This window comes from Vipera ursinii, assembly GCF_947247035.1.
Source record: "Vipera ursinii genome assembly, chromosome: 1".
In the NCBI taxonomy this organism is placed as follows: Eukaryota; Metazoa; Chordata; class Lepidosauria; order Squamata; family Viperidae; genus Vipera; species Vipera ursinii.
Genome location: NC_139512.1, coordinates 122,160,812 through 122,184,989, shown reverse-complemented (window position 1 = coordinate 122,184,989; position 24,178 = coordinate 122,160,812). Strand labels below are relative to the sequence as shown.

At 38.8% G+C, this 24,178-nt stretch overlaps 1 protein-coding gene across 12 annotated transcripts in view; it reads right to left on the bottom strand.

Annotated features, from left to right (window-relative positions):
* The window catches only part of TNS1 (tensin 1), a 402,998-nt gene that overhangs the window by 147,187 nt on the left and 231,633 nt on the right, over positions 1-24,178 (bottom strand). For all 12 annotated transcript variants that reach the window (XM_083349831.1, XM_083349836.1, XM_083349838.1 and 9 more), the window contains one exon: positions 5,235-5,273. In XM_083349831.1, the coding sequence (XP_083205957.1) occupies positions 5,235-5,273 (39 nt within the window). The remainder of the gene's footprint in view (positions 1-5,234; positions 5,274-24,178) is intronic.

Genomic DNA, 24,178 nt, shown 5'->3' with positions numbered 1-24,178 from the left:
TCACCCTTCGTCCTTCTCTTCATTAAACCAGACATACCCAATTCCAGCAACCAATCCTTATATGTTTTAGCCTCCAGTCCCCTGATCATCTTTGTTGCTCTTCTCTGTACTCTTTCTAGAGTCTCAACATCTTTTTTACATCATGGTGACCAAAACTGGATGCAATATTCCAAGTGTGGCCTTACCAAGGCATTGTAAAGTGGTATTAACACTTCATGTGATCTTGATTCTATCCCTCTATTAATGCAGGGTTGGCTTTTTTGGCAGCTGCAGCACACTGCTGGCTCATATTTAAGTGTTTGTCCACTAGGACTCCGAGATCCCTCTCACAGTTATTACTATTGAGCAAGGTATGTCCTAAACTATAACTGTGCATTTGGTTTTTCTTGCCTAAATGTAGAACCTTACTTTTTCACCATTGAATTTCATACATTTCATATTATATTTTTGCTGATTGTACTAAAGTTCAGTGACACAGATGTTCAACACTACGAGAAATATTCCATGAGAGAAGAATCTTCCATATTTTACCAGGTACCCAGCCAATTTTAAAAATTATAACTATTATCAAGTGGCATTTAGAAAACAATATGTAATTCTGTGTAAATAAAAAATATCTTATCCTTTTAAGTTCCTGTAGAAGGGGGAGAATTATTTATTTTTTCCTGTTATTATAATTATTTCTGTCCAAGCTTTTAAACTTATCTCTGTCTCTTAAATACATGTTCTTTTTATATTCATATGACCTTGGCTAAAAGGAAATATTACAAACAGCAGAGGTTTTGTACTAACCTGTATTCCTTTTCCTTTTTTTTCTCCCACTCCTCTTTGCTTTTCCTTTTTCTCTTCTAAATATCGTATCTTTAAAAATCCATATATTTTAATAGGCTGATTGGCAGAACTTTTTCCCCTTTCCCTGTTGGTTTTTATAATATTTAATCATGCAGTTAGCTAATATCCTAACATTTTTTACTATTGAAAAATAGAATTTAGAGATTTTATTTTTAATATTAAAATTTAAATATTTAAATATTATTTATTATTTTTATTATTATTTTAAATTTTATTATTGTTTTTTTTTAAAGAAAATCATTGCATTTTTATCGTTTGGGGAAGCAGTAGCTTGTCTTTTGATTCAATCCAGATGCAGCATGCTTGGATAAGGTAACATGCCATTTTTCTTGATTATTGGTTTTAAAACTAGTTAACAACAGTCTGGAATATTAAAGGACTTGGTTTCCAGCAAAGCATAAAGACGTATTGACCAAATTTAAGTAAAAGGGTAGGAGAAGAACTGAATTTGGTTTTCTGCAGTATCCCTATTTCCCCTTTAATGGAATGCTTAGATAGAAAAAGTTGACATAAGTGACAATTCTAAACATTCCAGAAACGTTGTCATTTGAGTTAACATTTCATTAACATTTTCTAAATTAACTGTTGAAAAAGTATCAGAAAGATAAGTCATTTTTAAATACTTATTGCCATACATCAAGCTTTAGAAATCCTGAATTTCTATGGTCCAACCACAAACACATAATTGTTTTGAATATATGTAAACTAAATCAACAGACCATATAATAGATGGAAGTGCTTCAAAATCAAATTTTTAATCTTTCTTAACATTTCACTACCTAAATTCTATTCTCAGGTTCATAATATTTTGCAAGACTACATCTCTGAATTTAGCTGAATGAATAATTTGTGTTGTATTGTATTAATCTTCCCCAAAGGGAGTATACTTTCCTTTCTTCCATAGAAATAAATTCTCTTTGGTTAGATTATTTCCTGATAGTTCATTCTTCTGTATCTAAAATTAAAGCATGTGATTCTACCACAATTTCAATCCAAGCTCTTGTGATCCTTACTATTTTATCTGCTTTAAAAAGTACATGCATTCTCTACATAGTCCTTGAATGTATCTTTGCTGAACAATACAGACTGCTAAACAGATGGAACAGGAAATAGAAGAATTTTTTTATCAACAGTGATTCAGTTACATAATTGTCTTTGATATATAGAACATCTCCAAAGTATTTATCTGAGGTTGAATGATCACATATGCCGCTTATAAAATAAACAACAAGCTTAAAGAGTAAAGTTATTGAATTATTAGTTCATTATCCTACCCATTTCCTGACCAATATCTTACAGTTTAGTCTCTGTTAAATATGAACGTAATACTGTCTTATGCTTCCAAAGTAGAATTTTATTATACTGCATCAAGCAAAGCAGAAATATTGAAAAAGAGAGATAAATGTAGTGTATTCTTCAGGCAAAAATAAATTAAACAACGTAATATTGTACCATATAGTGGAGATGCAAATAGTGTGCATTCCCGTTCCTCAGCAATAGATGGCAAAACAGTTTGCTTTTAACAAAAAGTAAAATTATCACAAGGACCAGGTTACCAATCTCACTTCACTTTCTTCCTTCAAGAAATGGTCACTCCATTAAATCTATGATACTGGAGAAAACTCCTGACCTGTGATGGTTTTCTGATTTGGTATATTGTATATTGGGCCCTATAATCTCCTATTTCCCTGACTGATTTTTTTTTCCAAATAAATTCCTATTTTTTAGTTTTAATGAGGCAAATATTATAATTATTCCTAAACCAACAAGGATATTACCATATATTCTAATTGTCTATCACTTGCCTTATACAATTGGATGCTAAGAATTTTAATGCCTATTTGGAACCAGTTTATTCTTCCAACTACTGTGTACCCAGGTCAGGCAGGATTTATTCAGGGTTAGGCTTCTGATTTTTCTAATGTTCTTCTTTTAATTTTAAATAAACAGGATTCAGCAGCCACAGCCCTGAATGTTGGAAAAGCATTTTTTGTATGGTTTCTTTAACGTGTTCTTACTTTTTGGGCGTTTCCTCAAAATGTTTTTGTTTGGATTAATATAATTTACTCATACCCTAAATCATATAATTTACTCAGTTCCTATATCAGGCATTAAGATTAATGGTGTGCCTATCCTTTGTGAAATTTATGATGAGGTACATACCAAAGATGTCTTGGGTTCTTTTTAAAAAAAAATAGCTTAAGGATGTCTTGTCTAGACAATTAAAACTCTGAAAACATTAATGTGAGTAGACATGAGTGTCAGAAAATAAAATTCCATGTATAGATCATATGTTAACCTTTATAGATAGACCTATTCCTATCTCATTTCATTAACACATGATTTTCATATCCTGATTGTTCTATAAACAAGAATAAATCAGAATGTATGCCAATAGGACATTTCACATTTCATTAATATATAAATTTCATATCCTGCCTGATTATTCTTTAAAATGGAATAAATCTGAATTTATTACCAACAGACCATAGCAATAATCAGAACAATTATTAGTACAGTATTGTGGTTTTAGGTTGTGTTCTGACCACTTTGTTTATCTTGATTAAAGCTTTCAAAGCGATGGGTTATTAAGATACAGTTTGGACTTATCCTATTATCGCCACATTTTAGGGTGATGATCCTGTATAGATTGCTGTATTAAAAATGCATGAGTTGTCTTTCCTTTATAGATATTAGTTGAAATCTAATGACATGAAGAACTGTGGATTTTTCAGATAGCTTAGAAAGTTATCTGTGAATATCTAAAATCTACTCTTGACCTGTAACAATGGATTATTGATATGTGTCACTTGCCAATAATTGAATAACTTTTTTCAAGAAAGGGTCAAGGAAGATTTGAAAGCAATAGTGATGATACCTTAAATTCTCACATGGCCCCAAGGAAATAGCCTGTTACCAGTAGTTACTGTCCCTCCTGTTGAAAAGGGAATGGTTTCTTGGCCACTATATTGCATAGACAAGAGAAACACAATAATTTGAATTTTGTACTCATTGCAAACATTGAATACTGGTCATTCATGGACAGTTATTGGGCAATCACTGGAATTCTTTTGTAATTTTGTAGCATTATCTTTGCTACTATAAATCTACTTATTAAACATTTGGTGTTCTTGGAAATCTGTTTTTATGGCTTCTTGTCTACTTGAGAATATCCAATATGGTGAAGACTTTATATGGGCTTCATCCCAATTCATCGACCAAGATTTATAACACTCAGGAAATCTCAGGGCATCATTTTCTGATATTAGGCTTCTGAGTCATTGTGAGTTTTCAGCCTTAATGTCAGAGGATGTCTGAGGAATCTCCTAAGCAAGGCAAATCTTCACAGAATTTCAGTTATCTCTCATGGGGGTGGGGGTAAACAAAGACAATATTGCTTCTTGCTGGGCCTAGAACAGTTCTCGAGCCTTTTGTTGCTTCATTGTGTACGGCACACTCATCATCGTCATCATCTCCTGCCTTTATTTTGTACAAGTCGAGGGAGCACACATTATTCTCCAGCCTCTTGCTTTCCCCATAACATCCATCTTGCAAGAGTGGGTTGGGCTAACAAAAGAGAAAGAAAAACTTGCCCAAAGTCCCCAAGCCAGCTTCCACATCTAAGAATGGACTTGAACACACTATCTCCTGATTTCTCATCTAGCACCATCACAAATACACCAAAATGGAATAGAGCAAATCTAGATCAATATTAGAATAGCACAGTTCAACAGCTGCCAGAAAGTCATTGTATTTTCACAACATAATAATGGCTAGACAATTTTTACAACCCTAATGTGATAACAGAAGAAAGATGCCACGTTGAATTCAATGGTGTAATTATTTTTGTAGAATCAAAAAGTATAAGGTATAGGAGGGATCCAGCAAGTCGAGAGAGAAGACCAATTAGAAACCCTATTGCATAATGGGAAATGTGCTTCCTTATCACCCATTATGCATACTGAAATAGCGTATACCAGTAAATATACAAACTGTGAAATATGTATCAATAATTAAACTCCGAAAACAAATATAAGAATACTCTTGCTTTTCTTTAGTTTTCAAGTATACAGATCTTGTTTGTATGCAACCAACTCTATGGTATGAAATGTACAGTTGCTGGGGGTTTTCTAGTATCTTCTCCATTTACCATATTTTTGGAAACATTCAGAAAAATCCATTAAAAATAAAGAGCACCCAAACTTGCAGCAGAATTACATACATATGGATGCTTTTCCAACAAGTTGTTGTCTCTTCTAATTCCTAAACTTCACCTACCTACTTTCATCTCAAAGATTAAGTGCTTCAGGCAATTTTCTGGACAGCAAAATGAGATAGATAAAAGCAAGGGACAAAGAAAAAGAAAAGGAAAACACACTTACCAGTTCATAATTGCCAGCAGGCATGCAAGGTGTGGCAGCCTAAAAGAGCAAGACACAAAGGAGATCCAACATTAGCAGTCGTTAACACAGAAAAAGCAAAATAACACACATTTCACTTGAACACTGGATGTACCTCCCCGTTACCATCTAACAGAAGTCACATTTATATACTTACTTACTTATTTACTTACTTGGTTTTTATCCTACCTTTAATAAGTAACTCAAGGGGGCAAACATACATAATTCTTTTTCCTCCTCATTTTCCCCATAACAACAATCTTGTGAGGTAGATTGAGTTGAGAGGGAGTGACTGATCCGAGTCACCCAGTTGGCTTTTATACCAATGGTGGGACTACAGCTCTCACTGTCTCCTGGCTTCTACACTCCTGGCTCACCACTGCACCAAACTGGCTCAAACATTGATATGCCAAAATAAATCAAGTACATCAAACATTGATGCTGAGCTCTTTTATTTGCACATGGAAATTATGCAGTCTCTGTTAATTAACTGAACTTTCAGCTTGATTTTAGAACAGATGTTTCGGAAAGGATCCAAAATGTAGAGAGATTGGATGATCCTCACTGTAAGAACCCATCAAAATTTGTTTTCTCAAGCAACTGCCCAGGATTGAAAATTCTTATCAAAGCTGTACTCTACGGAGGGTTTGCTCACTAGACAACATGAGCTGCCAAGGCGAAAGTCTAGTATTATAAGAAAATATTACTGAGCAAAAGGAGGGATACCGCAGTTTGAACACCTTTTTTTAAAAGTTTTTTACAATTTTAAAGTGCTTGACAATAAAACAGGACTTTTGTCAACTTACAGTTATGGGCTTTGATTAGGCCCTGAACCCCATTTTTTTTCATCCTTTATTGCCAAATTTTACTGGCAGCTTTCAAAAACATCCCAATTTATGGCTGAAAAATAATAGTAGTAATTACAGTAGTAGTAATAATAGCACCTGTGTGCTTCATATACCATGAAAACAGAAGCAAACATAAATTATAAAAAAAAATGCCACTCCTAAAATCAAAATAGAATAAAATCCAACGGGAAATTGCAACCTGTTTGGGGAAAACAACTCTGTCAGTCTCTTGCCTATCATGTATTTTAGTTATCCACAAAAAAGTGTTGTATCTAGTCATCAAAACCTATTATTATTATATTTATATCCTATGGAAATCAACAGGGCTTACATTCAGGTTTCCCTTCTTTTTATTTTCAGAATGTGAAGAAAATGAAAGAGAGAGTTTGATGGATCCAAAATAATTCAGTGAAATCTATGATGATCTGTGGAGATACACTAAATCAGATACATCCTAACTTTTTAATAAGCAGTAAAGAGATGGAAAGGTCCAGTGAACATTTTTGTACAAGTCCTGAAATCTCTAACTCGGTATTAAACATTGATCTGGCTCAGCTTTGCATTATATCCTGTTGAATACTAACCTGCCTTGTTCACGAGATTACTATTTCACATTATAAAAAATGTTGTTTTAGATCAATGTTCAGAAAACATCTCTTTTATATGGGTTTGTTTCACAGTGCTGCTCTAAAGTAACAAACAAACTGTTACATCTTCCAGCCATGACTACTTCTTAAAGTAAAGGTAAAGGTTCCCCCGCACATGCGTGCTAGTCGTTTCCAACTCTAGGGGCCGGTGCTCATCTCCGTTTCAAAGCTGAAGAGCCAGCGTTTGTCCGAGGACGTCTCCGTGGTCATGTGGCCGGCATGACTAGACGCCAAAGGCGCACGGAATGCTGTTACCTTCCCACCGTAGTGGTTCCTACTTTTCTACTTGCATTTTTACATGCTTTCAAACTGCTAGGTTGGCAGAAGCTGGGACGAGTAACAGGCGCTCACTCTGTTATGTGGCACTCGGGATTCGACCTGCCAAAGTGCCGACCTTCTGATCGACAAACTCAGCGTCCTAACCCACTGAGCCACTGCATCCCTGACTACTTCTTAAGATACAGTAAAGACCATAAAGACTAATTCTTAAGATAAAGAAAAATATAGAAAAATAACGGTGGTGTGAGGGTCCACAATTCTACTGGAACATGTGATAGCCAGAGACTTCAAGCACCCTAGATTGTGGAGCATAAATAAGAGTGGTTTAAATTTTGATTTGAATTTGTTAAGCCACGTATTCCCTGTCTCATCTCAGAGTTAACAAATAACTGTGACATATATATCTATCATGAGCAAATAATCAAAATATGTTATTAGCATTAATATTTAAATAATGAGATTTCTTCACTAGGGTTCTTGATTTTGAAGTGACTAATCATCGTTGTTTTCCTCCTGAGCCATCATTAACTCTGAATTTCAGGGAATTCTTTGTGGGGGGAAAAAAAGTTACATAGCATTTAAGAGTTAAAAAATGTTTCCCCATTGCCTTCCTATCACAGGGGCTCTCTAGAAAAGCAAGAAGGTCTCTTCTCCAACATAACTAGCTCATCTGATCCCCAGAGGCCCTTTATGTGGAAAAACTATTTGAGTACTAAAATAAGTAATAATAAAAAAGAAAGCTGGCCTCAAATAAGAGAAATGTCATATCCACTTAATTGAACTCCCATGTTACAGAATGCTTATAGAACAAAAAGGGATAGGGAAGTGGGTTTTTTTTTCCACAAGTGCCATGTAAACATCAACTCCAGCCAAACTTCAGTTTCAATCATTTGCAGAGGCAACTGCATTTGGCCTTTTGGTCCTTGGGAGATGTTCTTCTATAATGTGCCAGTTCTTTTCTCCCTCCCACCCCCCACCCCCCACCCCCCACCCCGCTCTCCCTTTTTTGTACTGGAAACTGCTTACAATATTTACTGTTTACACAAAGAAAGAAGCTATTGACTTCCAAACAGTAGAGGGCATCAATATATTAGCTTGCGAGAGCACATGAAATCTAACTGCTCTTGCATCTTCATTAATAGATGCAGGTTTATTTGTCAGATTAGGTATGCGTGGCTATATGGTCAGGCAGCCATGTATCTTTTGAACATGACTGAAGGCAACACAACAGCAAAGACATGATATCTACTTCTATCACCCCATTTCACAGTACAGTGTGTCCTGTCACTGTAATGCCTTGTGACAGTGGTTCTCAACCTGCAGTCTGCGGACCCCCGGGGGCCCACAATATCATACCAGGGGGTCCACGAAGGCTGAAAGAAATGTTATGATTTCAATCTTAAGCCTTGGGGGTCTGTGACTATGTCCGTGGCCACAAAAGGTATTTATGTCCTCACTCATTCAGTACCCAGAAAAGTATTCTTAAAGCCTTTCCACGTTTACATCTAATTTTGGTATAAACCTATCTCAACTTTTTGTGTTTTCTCTTTTCTCTTGTATCCTCTTCTTTGTATTGGCAGTCCAGAAATACAAAAGTGAAGTGATCTGTTTAGGGCAGAGTTCCCCAACCTTTTCGGGTTTTGGGACGGACAGGGGGCTGAAGAGGATGGTTCTGCGGACACAATGAGCAAGTGTGCACATGTGCACAGCTCCATTTGTGCAAGTAGTGGGCACACACGACCACCTGTCACTCAAATGAAATACCCAGAGATGCTCATCTGCTACTTCTGCGGCCCAGTTCCGAAAGACTCAAGGTCCAATAGTGAGCCATAGCCCGGAGTTTGGGGACCCCTGGTTTAGGAGTTGGACAAGCCACTTCTGTGTATGCAGGGCCAACAGAGATTTCCATGATGTGGCTACAGTGGCAGTCAGGTAAAATTCTGGCAAACTGATGTTTTGTAACTGGCTAGGTCACACCAGGCAGCTGTTTTGTGAACAGGCAAGCTCCCAAAGCAACCAGTTTGTGACAGCATTAACAACAACTGTTCAAAATTTCAAATGTCCCCTTCCACAAACACTTGAGGACCGTTGACCAGATTTTGACACAGGGAATAAACAAATTGTTGACAACAATTTGCCAATGCCACATGCATGTGTCGTTAGGGGACTCAGCTGCCAGTAATGAATTATTACAAATAAAGTACTTTTAAATGCTGTTCTTAAATCTTAAGTGGCTTTTAAGATGCATTCCAGTACTGAAGATCTGTGAGCGAAGCTGGGTTTTGGGTGGTGTACTGGGGAGAGTGTCAGCAGTGCAAAGACAGAGCGCAATTAAACAATATAACATAGCTCTTTTATCCACGACTTTACTTCCACAAACAATCCCAGACTTCCCACACCACAGACTATAGAACGTGGTTTCATTTAGTATTCCAAACTGTATGACATCACATCTCAGAAAAATAAGAAACACTCCACGGGGGCTATATAAGTGAAGACATGCATTTTCTGCCCATAAGACGCTTACAGAGTTGCAAGGCAGTGACAGTTCATCTTAGGACATACAAGAGATGCTTGGGCTATAAATGGGCAAATGTGTTTGCCATATAAGGGAGACTGAAGCTGATACCAGGAGAGAATGAGCTTGTCAGCTGAAGATGGAAGAGGGAGAGATGCTTACATTTCTTTGCTGGGTCATAATTTTGCATCCCTACCAGGAAACAAGCTGGAGCTGGGATATCCCTGAACAAGTGATAGTTCCAAACAAGTGTGAGCATGTTGCCGCGTACAATGTTCTTGTTGTTTGCTGAGCTATGCCGGGAGAGAAACCCCCTCCCCCTTGTCTATGATGGAGTTATATCTTTTGAAAAAAAACAAAAACAAAAGGGCATCGCCAGACAGCCACATGAAAGTACAGTCTAGCAGTCCTTGAGCCAAAAGAAAAGAATGCCAGAAATTTTGCTGCCCCAGCAAGCCCTTGTCTCGGGTAACAAACTTAGTGAAGAGTGTTGTCCTTACGATGTTAAATCAGTAACATAACCAAAAGAACTTGGTTCTTTTTCAATTGTCTGTGCAGTACACCACTAGTCCTGTGTTTGAAACAAAGGTTTAGCATTTTTACGAGGGTGCTAAATCCACATTTAAAAAAACAGGTGTACCGTCCTTTCAAAATACACAGTAATGTTAAACCTGTATACAGGTAATCCTCACTTAGTGATCACAATTGGGACTTGGTCATCAAGCAAAGTGGTTGCTAAGCAAAATCGTGACTTACTTATGATCTTACTTCAGCTTTCCTTTGCCTTACAGAGCCGCAAAGGTTGTAGGTGCGAAGATTGAGCATAAAGTTACTTTTTCATCACCATCATAACTGGAACAGTTGCTTGTGAGGTAGTCCACTAAGCAAGGACTACCTGTAAATATCCAGCCTGTGTAAGACCTAACATAGTTCTTACAAGTTCAGAAAACAGCACCAGGAATTATGGAGAGCAATGACTGCATGAACCAGATGTCAAGATTCTCCTGCAATACAAGTAAAAAATGGTCTTGGAGAGGAATTCCTAGTGAACCAATAGGAGGGGTGTACCCATATCAGCCTGAAATGGCCAATGAGAGTTGAGAAGATAACCTGCTTCAACCATATGTCTTTGCTTCATGTTTAACACAGGCCTACAACAAGATATCCAAGATGGAAGAAATCCAAGCTGATTGGGACTATATTCTGCTTACAGGCATCCTAGATAACTATACTGATTACATGAATTATACTTTAGATTCCCTAGGTGTATATGCAGAACCTTGCAAATCATAGCATACAACAGTTCATAAGGTTGAGGAGTTGGTCACAATGGTGGTAGGAGCAAAGAGATGAATCCTTCATGCTAAGTTTCATTATATACTTTATAATATCCTGCTCCTGAGTTACAGAGCACAAGGTTTTGAAAACACTGTAATGGATCATTATTTGGACAGACAGCTTTCTATGTTCTTCAAAAAAAAAGTATCCAGCATCCATTCACATCAGTGGTGGGATTCAGCCACTTCGCACCACATCGGCAGCTAATTTTTTGTTGCCCAGGCCCAGAAAGGACTTCCCAAAGCGGCATCCACACAGAGAACTGGTTGTTTACATATTTGAATATTTGAATCCCACCACTGGTTCACATCCACTATGAATGTATGGATGTTAATTTAGGGAACAGAGCTGCTCTGTGTTGTCTGCAGACTGGATTTCAGTTTAGAAAAAAACAACAACACTTGGTTCTGCCCTTACCATGCCAGACATATCAATAACGAATCAAGACTTTTCCTCACTTTTCCCAGATGGATCTCAGAGTCACAATTCTTGCTTTCAGTTCCACAATCCATTAGATTCAACCAAATAGATTTGAAGCAACACCTACAAGACAAGTAACATATCCATTTGGGGCACCTGTTGGCTGGCCTAAAATTATTAGTTATGTACCTGACATTCTTAGGTGGTGGCTGTTATCATTATCATTGCAGCTATGGCTTCTCTATTTCTACAAGTTTTAACCACCCTAGGAATGCTTTTTCATTCCCTGTCCTGCCAGGTTCCACAAAGTTTTTAGATAGGACTAAAACACTTAGGCATTGCAGATACTTGTGGTCTCCAGAAAGTGACAAATAAATTCTACTCTCCCACAGAACAGACAATTTGTGGGCAGATTATTATTTTTTAATAGCAAGCCACTACTGAATTATCAACATAGTAAAAGAGTATCTGGGTAACTTCCACTGACTGCACGGAAGATGTCTTTAGAATTACAGGTAGTCCTTGACTTACAACAGTTCATTTAGCGTCTCTTCAAAGTTACAATGGCACTGAAAAATGTGACTTGTGACTGTTTTTCACACTTACAACCATTGCAGCATCCCCGTGGTCACATGATCAAAATTTAGATGTTTGGCAACTGGTTCATGTTTATGAAGGTTGCGATGTCCTGGGGTTACGTCATCCCCTTTCGTGACCTTCTGACAAACAAAGTCCCTGGGGAAGCCAGATTCACTTAACAACCGTGTTGCTAACTTAACAAGTGTGTGGCAAGAAAAGTCGTAAAATGGGGCAAACCCACTTAACAAAAGTTTCACTTAGCAACATAAATTTTGGACTCAGTTCTGGTTGTGACTCCAGGACTACCTATATACAGCTTGGCTTTGTGACCTTTTGGACACAGGAAGAACCTGACCGAGCTCCTGCTAAATGAAGAGAGAGGCAGAAAACAGCCAGATGATAATACTGTTTTCCTACACCATTTGATTAATTAGATCTTCAGATCAGACGGTAGAAAAGTTATGGATGCTATTTGTAGCTAAGTAGCTGATAGCACTGAAAATACACACATTAAAGAATGTTTCCTGAGGCTAAAACTATTTGCTGTACCCACTAAAAAACATCTCAGATAATTTACCCAAGTGACCAAACATTAGGAAACATTTCTTCTCCCCTCTGCATGTAGCAACCTGCCCATCAGATGCACATTCCTGTATTATCTTCCTACTCAGGGCAGAGAAGAGGGTTTTGCAGTCCTAATTATTTGATCTCCCTTCCCACCCAAAGGCTCCCTGCTGCCTAACAGTTCCCTGGCCAGCACTGTACACATTCCAGGGTCTCTGTTTGTGTTCTCTCCTCTGTTTTGTTATGGGCTGAGTGGTTGCGGCTTTTTTTTTTAAACCCTAATAGAGAAATGCTACCATAAAAGGGCCTACTCCTGGCCTTTGGGGCTGGCCCTGATCCACAAAGCGCAAGGAATGTTCTGCTTGGACCCACTTGTGAGTTACAAACAGGGAGAGATTTTGGCTCAGGGAAGAGATTATGTTTACATAGCATCTCCAGGCAAGTGCACAGAGAAGGCCAACATTTCAGAAGCATCACCGTAGGCTCCTGCTGTACACCTGCATTTAGCTCCTTTGTGAACTGGAATTTGGGATTTCTTCTTTCCGTTAAAATTTATGTCTTCAAATTGTGGTTGAATCATGTGAAATTTGGGCAGCAAATAACACATTTCTTCACTCAGATAGTCCCCCTGGATAAGATTCCCCAAACCATGGCAGCACTGGGTAACCTTTTTAAGTACTTGAGAAATTCATGGACAAGTAGCAAAGAGAACTCCTGTATCAAGAGATGGCATTTCTTTTTGAATACAGGAAACACCAAGAAAACGAATACCACCAATACGATAACTTGCTCCTGAATTGCACAGACACAAGGATGTGAAAATAGCTTAATGGATCCTTATTTGATCAAGCAGAGTGCTTCTTATATTCTTAAAAAAGAATCCAGCATCCATTCAAATTCACCATAAATATATGAATAGTAACCTTCAAAATAGCCATGACAAGCTAATTTAACCTTCTCCAGATTCTCCAGTTTTGGAGTATCTGGTGAATCCAACACCATGCCTGGCCGAAATAAGGACTGGAAAAAAAAATCATCTCCCCTTCCTTTTTTAAAAATCAGTTTCCCTCCAATGACAAAGATTGGCCTCACTCTTCCCCTGGGTCAGTAACATCATCATCATCATCATCATCATCATCATCATCATCATCATAATAATAATGAGGAGGAGGAGGAGGAGGAGTTGGAAGGGACCTTGGAGGTCGTCTAGTCCAACCCCCTGCTCAGGCAGGAAACCCTATACCATTTCAGGCAAATGAGATCTTTATACCCAAAGTTTTCCATAATCCATCCATACCTTTCCCAGCATCAGAGTTCCAATATCAAGGAAGGAAAAATTATGGATTTTTCCATGGGAACCGATAGGAAGCATCTGAGATGTTGAAACTCTCTAACTCTTGGGGCACATCTGACTGGTCCTCTAATTTTTAGATGCGATCTCATTGGTTACAGGATTGAGGCTCAGCTACTTGAAATAAGCCAATTATTCTGTTTTCCTTTTATTTATTGACTGCTAGAGTTAACTTCTTGTGGGTTTTCAACTGCTTTTAATTTATTTTATATGGATTCTAAGGATTGATTATTGTTATTATGTTTTTATATTTGATAGTATGGAAAGCAACTCCTCTTTGGAGAGGAATATCTGGGCACACATTCCTTAAATAATACAATAACTAAGGGAAATTCCATAAACAGTGATTCCCCTTTATTGTGAAGTACAATGGAGCCCTTACGAAGCACCATCTATATTCTGCAGAATTAAACAACTGTGTGTAATTTTATATGAAGACTTATGCTACTTTTCCAAAATAATTTTTGTAATAAATTAGAAGAACATGTAACAATAGAACTTCATAACCAAACCACACAGACATACACCCACAAGAAAAGCCTGGCATTTTCTCCTACAAGAATGTGATCCAGATAATAAAGGCCTTTTACGAATGTGCTTCAACTATACATCTCTAATCTTAGATGGAAATAACATATGATTACTCAAGTAAAAATTCAACAATAATAAGGGACAGTGGTGGTAACTTTATTAATCATATATTTGCTAATGAGGCTGACAGTTAGCTATTTCCACTTTTTTGTAAGTTTATAACCTATTTTCCTTGTATTTTGTACATACAAAACTTGTGAAGTTAGCACACAAATATTACCACATGGACTACTGGAAAGAATTTGCTCAGATGTTAATCAAGGACTCAGAAGTGGAGCTTAAAAGACAGAGGGGAAAATAAAAGTTTGTACCAAAATGCAAAATAAATTCTAAATCTCAATCCATTAATCCACTTTATAGCAACAGAGCAAAACAAAACCCCAACTGAGTTTGTATATTATATACTCAGTAGTGTTGGAAGCTGACCAGAACAGTTTCTTCCTCCAAATAAAAGCATGCATTATTACATTATTAATCCTGGTGATTCTGAAGGATCAAATGAGGCATGTTTCCCTGAAATTTATCTAACATAAAAATGTCTCAGTGAGATGTCAAAAATCTGTCATACAGCCTCTGGACCTGCAACTATACTTATAACATAGTGGAGGTAATTAATTTTCATGTCATCTCATATATTCAAGAGCCAGTGAGATAAAATCTGGAAGCTTTGTTTCTTTTTCATAAAGGCAGGTTAACACATCACAATGAAACGTGCTCAACAGGCAAGTGCTATTCCACACTTTTTCCCAACCTGGAATTCTCCATAGTCCCTGGAAATCTTAGCATTAGCACTGTCAGTGCCTCTGGAGGTTTTGTCCTCTGGGAGGATAAACTCTAGTCTATATTGCTTTCAAAGTGAAAGACATGATTGTTCACAGTAATTCTGTATCTTCACTCAGTTGGATGTCCCGAAAGACCAGGTTAGGGACAGATTGTCACAGAGAAAATCTGTCAGTAGTTACAGAATTGACAATGAGTTAACGACATATATAGGGACACGGTGGCTCAGTGGGTTAGGATGCTGAGCTTGTCGATCAGAAGGTCAGCAGGGGTGGGTTGAATCCCGAGCGCCTGTTACTCGTCCCAGCTTCTGCCAACCTAGCAGTTCGAAAGCACGTAAAAATGCAAGTAGAAAAATAGGGACCACTACGGTGGGAAGGTAACAGCATTCCGTGTGCCTTTGGTGTCTAGTCATGCCGGGCACATGACCACAGAGACGTCTTCGGACAAGCACTGAAACGGAGATGAGCACCGGCCCCTAGAGTTGGAAACGACTAGCACACATGTGCGGGGGAACCTTTACCTTTACCTTTACCTAATGACATATAATCAATCAATCAGAACATGTACATACTGAGGAAAAACAGACACCCAAGTCAAGGAGGTCATGTTATTGGCTTCTGGAGAAGGCTGAGAGAAACATAGGAGACACAGATAATATCCCTCCATCCCATCGGTTGGTTAAGACCTCAGTGTACAGGAGAATACCAAAATAAAGATCCTCATGCCATTGACATCAGAGAGGATCATTAGTTAGCCTAAGGCAGGGGTAGGCAACCTTGGCTCTATTATGACTTGTGGACTTTAATTCCCAGAATTCCTGAGCCAACATGGCTGGCTCAGGAATTCTGGGAGTTGAAGTCCACGAGTCATAAAAGAGCCAATGTTGTCTACCCCTGGCCTAAGGCAATACTGTTTCATCTATTGTTACCACTGGCTTCTTTGATTATTTTAAACAACCTCAGATGAACTGGTAGCATGATGTCTGTGCATTTGATAAGCGCACTTATTGTGCAGATAAATAAACCCAAGTTAGTGACACATGAATCCTTTTTTGTTGTCATTTCTGGTAATACAGTGTAAGTCTTCAGACAGAAAATATGAAACATTTATTTTTTTATTTTTTTTATTTTAATTCCATTTATATCCCGCCCTTCTCCGAAGACTCAGGGCGGCTTACAAGCTTAGCAGTAGCCTTCATTCTATGTATATGCCTGCTTATTAGGGCTTTCACACCCACCCCCAAGCGGCATTATTACAAAGTCAGCTTATTGCCCCCAACAATCTGGGTCCTCATTTTACCTATCTCGGAAGGATGGAAGGCTGAGTCAACCTTGAGCCTGGTGGGATGCGAACCTGCAATAATTGCAGGCAGCTGGTGTTACTTAAGGAGGCATTAGCCCACTGCTCCACCAAGGCTCTTTTGAAACATTTGAAAAATTTATAAGTTCAGCTAAAGAAAGAAGATATTCACTGCATCCAGAGGGAAAACAATTCCTTGCTCCAGACTCCAATATTAATAAAATAATTTCATGTTATGTATTTGGACTTCAGGACTGAATTTGAAGATTTCTTTCTCCTCAAACAGAAAATGGAATTCGGTTGCTGGTGACAGATTTTGAAAGCCTGCTGGAAATGGAAGAGGAGACAGTCAGAGGAAGAGAAGATCCCATTGTGTGAGTAGTCATCTAACCACGTAAGATAGGCAGAAGATAAAGATATCACTGCTACTACACACAGAGGAAGATTCTAGATTCTAATCTGCTTAAAGAAGGTTCGCTGTCTTGGACCTTATATAAAGGAGATGTGAACAATATGCAATCCTTCAAATATTGTTTAAATCTCACTCCCAAGAGTCTTACCCATTCAAAAGCATGAAATGATGGGAGTTGTAGTCCACTAGTATCTAGAGAGCTACCTCTTTTCTGTTCTTGATCAAAAGAGCCTCTCTAATTGGATCTACATGGATCTCTTAGCATTATTCCATCTCCTTTGAGGCCAATTGGTAATGTTTTTCAATCTTGTTGCTAGGCCACTGAGGAGAAGATATCTCAAGTTGATCCAGATGTCTTCTCAGTGGTCTGCTAACTGTTTTCCTGTATCACCAATCTCATAATAGCACCAGTAAATCTTCAAATAGTTCCTTTAATCTCCACTTCACCCAAGCTCTCTACAGTCAACAGTATTTCTGATTACTGGCTCAGCATAAAAGCCATTGCACACATGGAATCCATCAATCTCTGATCCAGATTCACAACAGTATTGATAGCACACTGGGCACTTATTCCAGAGAAGCAGATTTATGCAGAAATCATAGAAAGCTTAGCATATGCAATCTTCATTATGCAAATGAAGTAGGGACTCCGGGTGGCAAGGGGATTGAGCAGCACAGCACATTTATGACATCTAGACAATACTGGCTATTCTACAACTGAGGCAACTAGTCAATTTGGAGATTTTCAAACTCAAGATGATTACAGTGGTCATCTGGCCTAAGCTCTCATCTATCACAATTTTTTTTCTTTTCTTTTCTAGTGTTACGGACAACATTTAGTTACTTAATATGTAAAGACATGATGAATTATCTTCCGCGTGGGTGGGACTGGGAACGGAAGAAAAGTCTTATTTGGGGATTTTGCGCTTCCTCTGAAAAATTATAATGGAAAGTCACATTAATTTGAATGCTCTAAGGAGTAACGCCACATACCCGTTGGCCTGAGTTTGCACAGTTTTATTTCAGTTGTGTGTGTTTCTTCAAAAATTCACTTGATTTGGTGTTCAAGCCAGCCAGGAAAATACATTTCTGATTCTCATATTTGCCTCCGTCCACACCAGTATGATTTTCTCATTATTTTGTTAACATCGCAGAAAAGGCACCAGAAAAGGAAGATCTTGTTTTACCAGCTGACCTCTAGAAGCTGCTCTCTACTGGCATGGTCAATCTATTTGTCCAAAATTCATCTGCTTTGAAGCCTAGTTCATATTATCCTCATTGTCAAGCCTTAATTTAAAGACCAGCAAGTTTTTTCCCCATACATGGTCAGCCACTATAAACCAGAAACAAAGCATTACTATCAGCATCTGCCTCACTTTCTCCTTGTGCCTTTTTATAAAGGCCAGAAGCATGCTTCTTCAAGGTGGGGGCTCCAGAGTGCTGATGGAAAGCAGGCTGCATGGGATGTTGCTTGCTGCTTGCTGTCAAATTGCTGAGTAAAGGCACAGCACCAGGATGCTAAAACGTCATGCTATTACTCATTTGGCTTGGAACTACTCATCCATCAAGTTCCCCCATAACTCTTGTCCTCCTCCTCCTCCTCCTCAGTCCTGCTCCATTTGTTCTTAACCGCTGATTCCTTTCCTTATATAGATTTTTTTCCCCTTTAGCATTAGGAAGGGAAAGGGGGAAACATGCAAAGAAACTTTGTTCCTCAAGGTCAAGGCCACCACCCAACTGGTTGTAGCTGCTTAACTGGGAATGAAGAAATCCACAGCTGGAACACAGCACTGCACCTCAGGCAGTCACAAAAAGGATCAAAACCTAGCCAGTGTGTGCTCTCAGCCAGCTGCAAGACTGCTTTGAAACCACTGACTGGAGTGTATTCAAAGATCAAGACCTGAATGCATACACAGATGCCCTACTCTCTTATATTAGAACATGCACGGATAGTGTAACAATAGAAAAGTGCATTAGAGTTTACGGGAACTGTAAACCCTGGATGACTGCAGAGATACGAACACTCCTGAGAGCCCGGGATTCTGCCTTTAAGGCAGGGGACAGGGACGCATACAGAGAGGCCAGGGCAAATCTTAGAAGAGGCATTAGGATGGCGAAACAGGAATATAAACACAAGGTGGAGAACCACTTAGCAGACAACAATACGAGGTAAGTGTGGCAGGGACTGCAGCACTTAACCAACTACAAGGGCAGTACGAGGAGCATGGTTAACACCGATGCCTCGTTGGCTGAGGAGCTGAATAACTTCTTTGCTCACTACGAGGTAAAAAGACCAGATCCAGTAGTCTCTGCTGGCTGGCCTTCTGATTTTCAGCAACTCACCCTATCTGAAGACCAAGTGAGAACTGTACTGAAGGCTGTGAATCCCAGCAAAGCTGCAGGCCCAGATGGGGTGCTGGGGATAGTGGTTAAGAATTGTGCCCACCAATTAGCAGGGGTCCTGACAAGGATTTTTAACATCTCCTTGCAAACAGCATGTGTACCATCGTGCTTGAAAGCAGCTACCATTGTCCCAGTCCCCAAGAAAACTGCAGTTGAGTGCCTGAATGACTACAGACCTGTTGCATTAACATCTGTAGTCATGAAATGCTTCGAAAGACTGGTTCTCCAACATCTCGGGACATGCCTCCCACTGGATTTCGATAAACATCAATTTGCCTACAGGGGGAACAGGTCGACAGACGATGCCATAGCTACTGCTTTACACTCTGTAGCAAGTCATCTTGAGAAACCTGGAAGCTATGTCAGGATGCTTTTTGTTGATTACAGCACGGCTTTCAACACCATTTTGCCGGGCATTCTCATCGAGAAGCTGACTGACTTGAAATTTTCCCCCTCCATCTGTGATTGGATTCAAGACTTTCTTAGGGACCAGTTACAAACAGTGAGGGTCGGGTCTGCTTTGTCCACCCCCCTGAAGCTTTGCACCAGCTCACCACAGCCCCTACCTGTACTCTTTGTACACATTTGACTGTGTATCATCCGACCCATCTACTGCAATGATTAAGTTCACAGATGATACTACCGTGGTGGGTCTTATTACAGGTGAGGATGAGACAGCATACAGGGCAGAGGTACAAAAACTATCCATATGGTGTTGTAACAACAACTTGCACCTTAACATCGGCAAGACAAAAGAGATGGTGCTAGACTTCCGGAGGGAAAAGGAGGAACCTGCCCCACTTTACATCAGGGAGGACTGTGTGGAGAGAGTTCTCTCCTTTAAATTTCTGGGAGTCTACCTCTGCGAAGATCTGACCTGGAAAGTTAATACAACCCAGGTGGCCAGAAAGGCCCAACAGAGACTTCACTTTCTCAGGATCTTATGGAAGAACAGGGTAGAATAACGGCTTATGACCCTCTTTTACCGGTCTACTATAGAGAGCGTCCTCTCGTATGGCATTGTGGTTTGGTATGCTGGTCTGACAGCCATGGATAGGAAAGTATTACAGAGGGTGGTGAGCACAGCACAAGACATTGTGGGCTGTCCCCTGACACCACTGGATGACCTCGCCAGGGCTCGCTGCCTTGGAAGAGTGAGGAAAATTCTCAGGGATGACTCACACCCTGGACGGTATCTCTTTACTCTCCTACCATCGGGTAGGAGATATAGGAGTATAGCCAGCCGTACCAACAGGCTGAAAAACAGCTTTTATCCATGGGCTGTTAGGCTTTTGAATGGGAAATAATTTTATAAACTTTATGCATAATTGACTTGCGAGGCCGGTGCGTTGTGCAATTAGCTCACATGGTGTAATAAGATGGAGGGTTTGTTGTCACTGTGAGTTGGGGGTGGGGGCACGAAAGGAGGGTCAGCCAATCTCAATGTATACATGGTTGTACTTTGACAATAAAGGTTCATTCATTCATTCCTTATTTGTTTGCTAAGGGCTTGATGTGAAGCCACAGGAATGTAATTCTTATGATGCATGCGGGTTGATTGAAGTCTGGCACCCACATTTTACAAGGGAAAGAGGGAAAAGGGGAAGGAAAGCCAAGAAAACACATTTTGGGAAGGGCTGCCTTACAGGCCAACACTTTAAAAGAACACTGCATTTTGAAAATATGATGAATTTGGAATGCTACATTGGAACTTTACATGAGACCCGCAGTGCCTAATAAGACAAATCAGGGGTGTATGCAAGACCGCAGTTACTGTTGCTAGATATTCAACTCCTAACAGAGGATGTAAGAAGTAAAGCTATAAACTCTGCAACTTTTCCATGTTATTTCAATGTTCTCTTACACTCTGAGAGGGCAGCAAAATGATCTGGTTTTCTTTCCTATAAATAAAAGCAAGTGGCCACACTTAGAAGCTGCTTACTATACAAATATTTCAAAATTTTGCTTGGAGACATGCTAGGTCAACATACAGAGACATTCCTAGCATTGTTCGTAAAAGCATTTAAAAATGACTAGAACCTCCGTTGAGTGTCATTTCTCACCTATGCTTCAAAATAAACTGAAAAAGAATCAAGTGAGATGACCATTGCATCAAATTGTAAACAGTTCATCGTTCAACCATCTTAACATTTGCCTATCTTTCTTGATCTTCAGGAAAGTTTCCCATATGATCAAGAAAATCAGCTTGGTCATCTGTTTAGATCTTTTTCCCACAGACAGACTCTCTCTCTCTCTCTCTCTCTCTCTCTCTCTCTCTCTCTCTCTCTCTCTCTCTCTCTCTCTCTCTCTCTCTCTCACACACACACACACACACACACACAGAGAGAGACACAGAGAGAGAGAGGGGGGGAGAGAGAGAGAAACTTTTTCACACATAGATAGAAAGATACAAATCATGCTGGATCAAATTTTGCGTTTAAAATTTTAAAAAATGTTTCAAAATTCTGTTTTCCAAACATCTATAAGAAATTCAAAGTAAGATATAACATCATATATAAGTACAGAAGCGCACAAATATGCAAAGATCATGTTTCTAACTTTGTTCAAGTTCTATACTGCACAAAGTATAGAAGGAAATGGTCCATAGCAAGTAAACATTCTCATGTATGCAAATTTTATAAGCTGTCCTTTCTTGAGGTTCCACTTGTGTGTCTGTACATATGTATATGAATTCCAAACACAGATGTCCAAATTCCATTAAAAGCAATGGATATTATATGCACAGCCTGGATACAGAAACTATACTTATTTCCCTGGGATACTGGCAGGCATTCTCACGAATTGCTTCCTTAGATCCTCAAACATTTCTTATGAGCACTACCAAACAATTGTTTATTTATTGATTTATTTTTCATAAATGTGACAATGGTTCAGAGGGTAACTCAATGTAATAGGAATAGGATTTAAAAGAAGAAAATTAGGAGATGAAGGCAGCCTATATGGGTGGAATAACAGGCCAGGCTCAGAGGTACCCTAATATCTCCTTCTATGGTACTATTTTCCATACTGCTAGTTTACTCCTAAATTAAGCTATCCCACAGCACTGCAGAAAGCTAGCATTCCAGACTCAACCTACAGTGTAGCAAATTCCAAAATGAGTCAGTTCATATTGTAGAAAGTCTTATGCACAGAACTTGGATTTCTTTTATGGGAACCCACTCATTTTCTAAGATTAATTTGTTCTTTCTCTGTGCAGATTTTCTGTCCTTTGGTCCTCAATGAATGGATGTGCTTATCATATGTGAATGTACTGAAATGCTAGAGAAGAGATGGAGCATAATGAAAGAACATAGTTGATTTCCTCTGGTTTTCCAACTCATCAAATAGAGTCTGGACTGCTCAACTGACTTTAAAACCTTGTGGTTGTAAAGCCTTTCTTACAGCAAAGTATTAAGATGCAATTAGATGAAAAAGGTAGAACAGAGAAAAATATTCTATATCCAACATTCATCTCAGCCATATTGCTCCCTTTGCTAGAAATAATTCTCTCTTATCTCAGTTCATTTCAGCCATTTTCTTCTCAAAACTCCCTCTTACAAGATAAAGATTGATTCATCTTATAGTCTCTTTATTTGCTGCCATCTGCTTCTTGCCTCTTCTCTTATTGTATGTATTCCATTTATGTAATCTGTAAACTCTTTGAGCAAGCACTGCATTACTTTTGTGCAATATTACCAGTGTTATATAAAAATGCAATAATAAGCAACATTTCCATTAATTTGGCAACCTTCACATGTGGTGAGGATCTAAATCAAAAAATTCAGCTGGCTGGATAGTTCTGGGAGTGACCATCCCAATATACCCAGAGACTTCAAAAAGACAGTTAATTTTTTTCTACTTTGGCTAACATCTTCTACTAAATTCCAACAAATCTGATGTTACGGCAATTGTTTGTGGATTTTTGCTGATTAGAATAGATGTTTTAATATATAACCAAGGCATTAGCAAAAACAAACCAGTTAAAGAAGGACAAACTGAGCTATGTTTTTGATGAATTTGAGACAATACAGAGTAAGTGAGAAATATTTTCTGTAGCCAATTCCCTCTCTCTCCTCTGGAATTCTTCTGGTTTAAGTATATTGGAAGACCTCCCAAGTACCCTTATGTCACAATGAATGACCCAAACCTACCTTTGATGCAAATAAAAATCTTTCTTTTCTCCCCACCAATTGCCTTAGATATTCCAATAGTGGGCCACATCATTGCAAATATAAGTTCTTGGTATGTAGGAAAAGAGCCATTCAGGTTATAGCTGAAGATCAGAAGTTATTTAGTATTAGTCTTCCTCAAGTCTTTTCCAAACTCTACTTCCAAATGTAATGACAAGCCATCAATCACTTTTCATTGCAATCATTACCCACAGCACTTCTTCTGTCTCTTGACTATAAAATGAATTTCCTCTTCTTCTGACCCTCCTAAAAAGGTAAAGGTAAAGGTTCCCCTGCACATGCGTGCTAGTCGTTTCCGACTCTAGGGGCCGGTGCTCATCTCCGTTTCAAAGCCGAAGAGCCAGCGCTTGTCGGAGGAAATCTCCGTGATCATGTGGCCGGCATGACTAGACACCAAAGGCGCACGGAACGCTGTTACCTTCCCACCGTAGTGGTCCCTATTTTTCTACTTGCATTTTTACGTGCTTTCGAACTGCTAGGTTGGCAGAATCTGACCCTCCTACATACCTACGTACAAACTTTAGCCATATTTCCTTATTAGATTTATACTGCATCTTTTTTCCAGGAGTTCAAGATACCATAACTAGACTTCCTGTTCCCATTTTTTCCTACAAGCAGAATAGAATAGAATAGAATAGAATAGAATAGAATAGAATAGAATAGAATAGAATAGAATAGAATAGAATAGAATAGAATAGAATAGA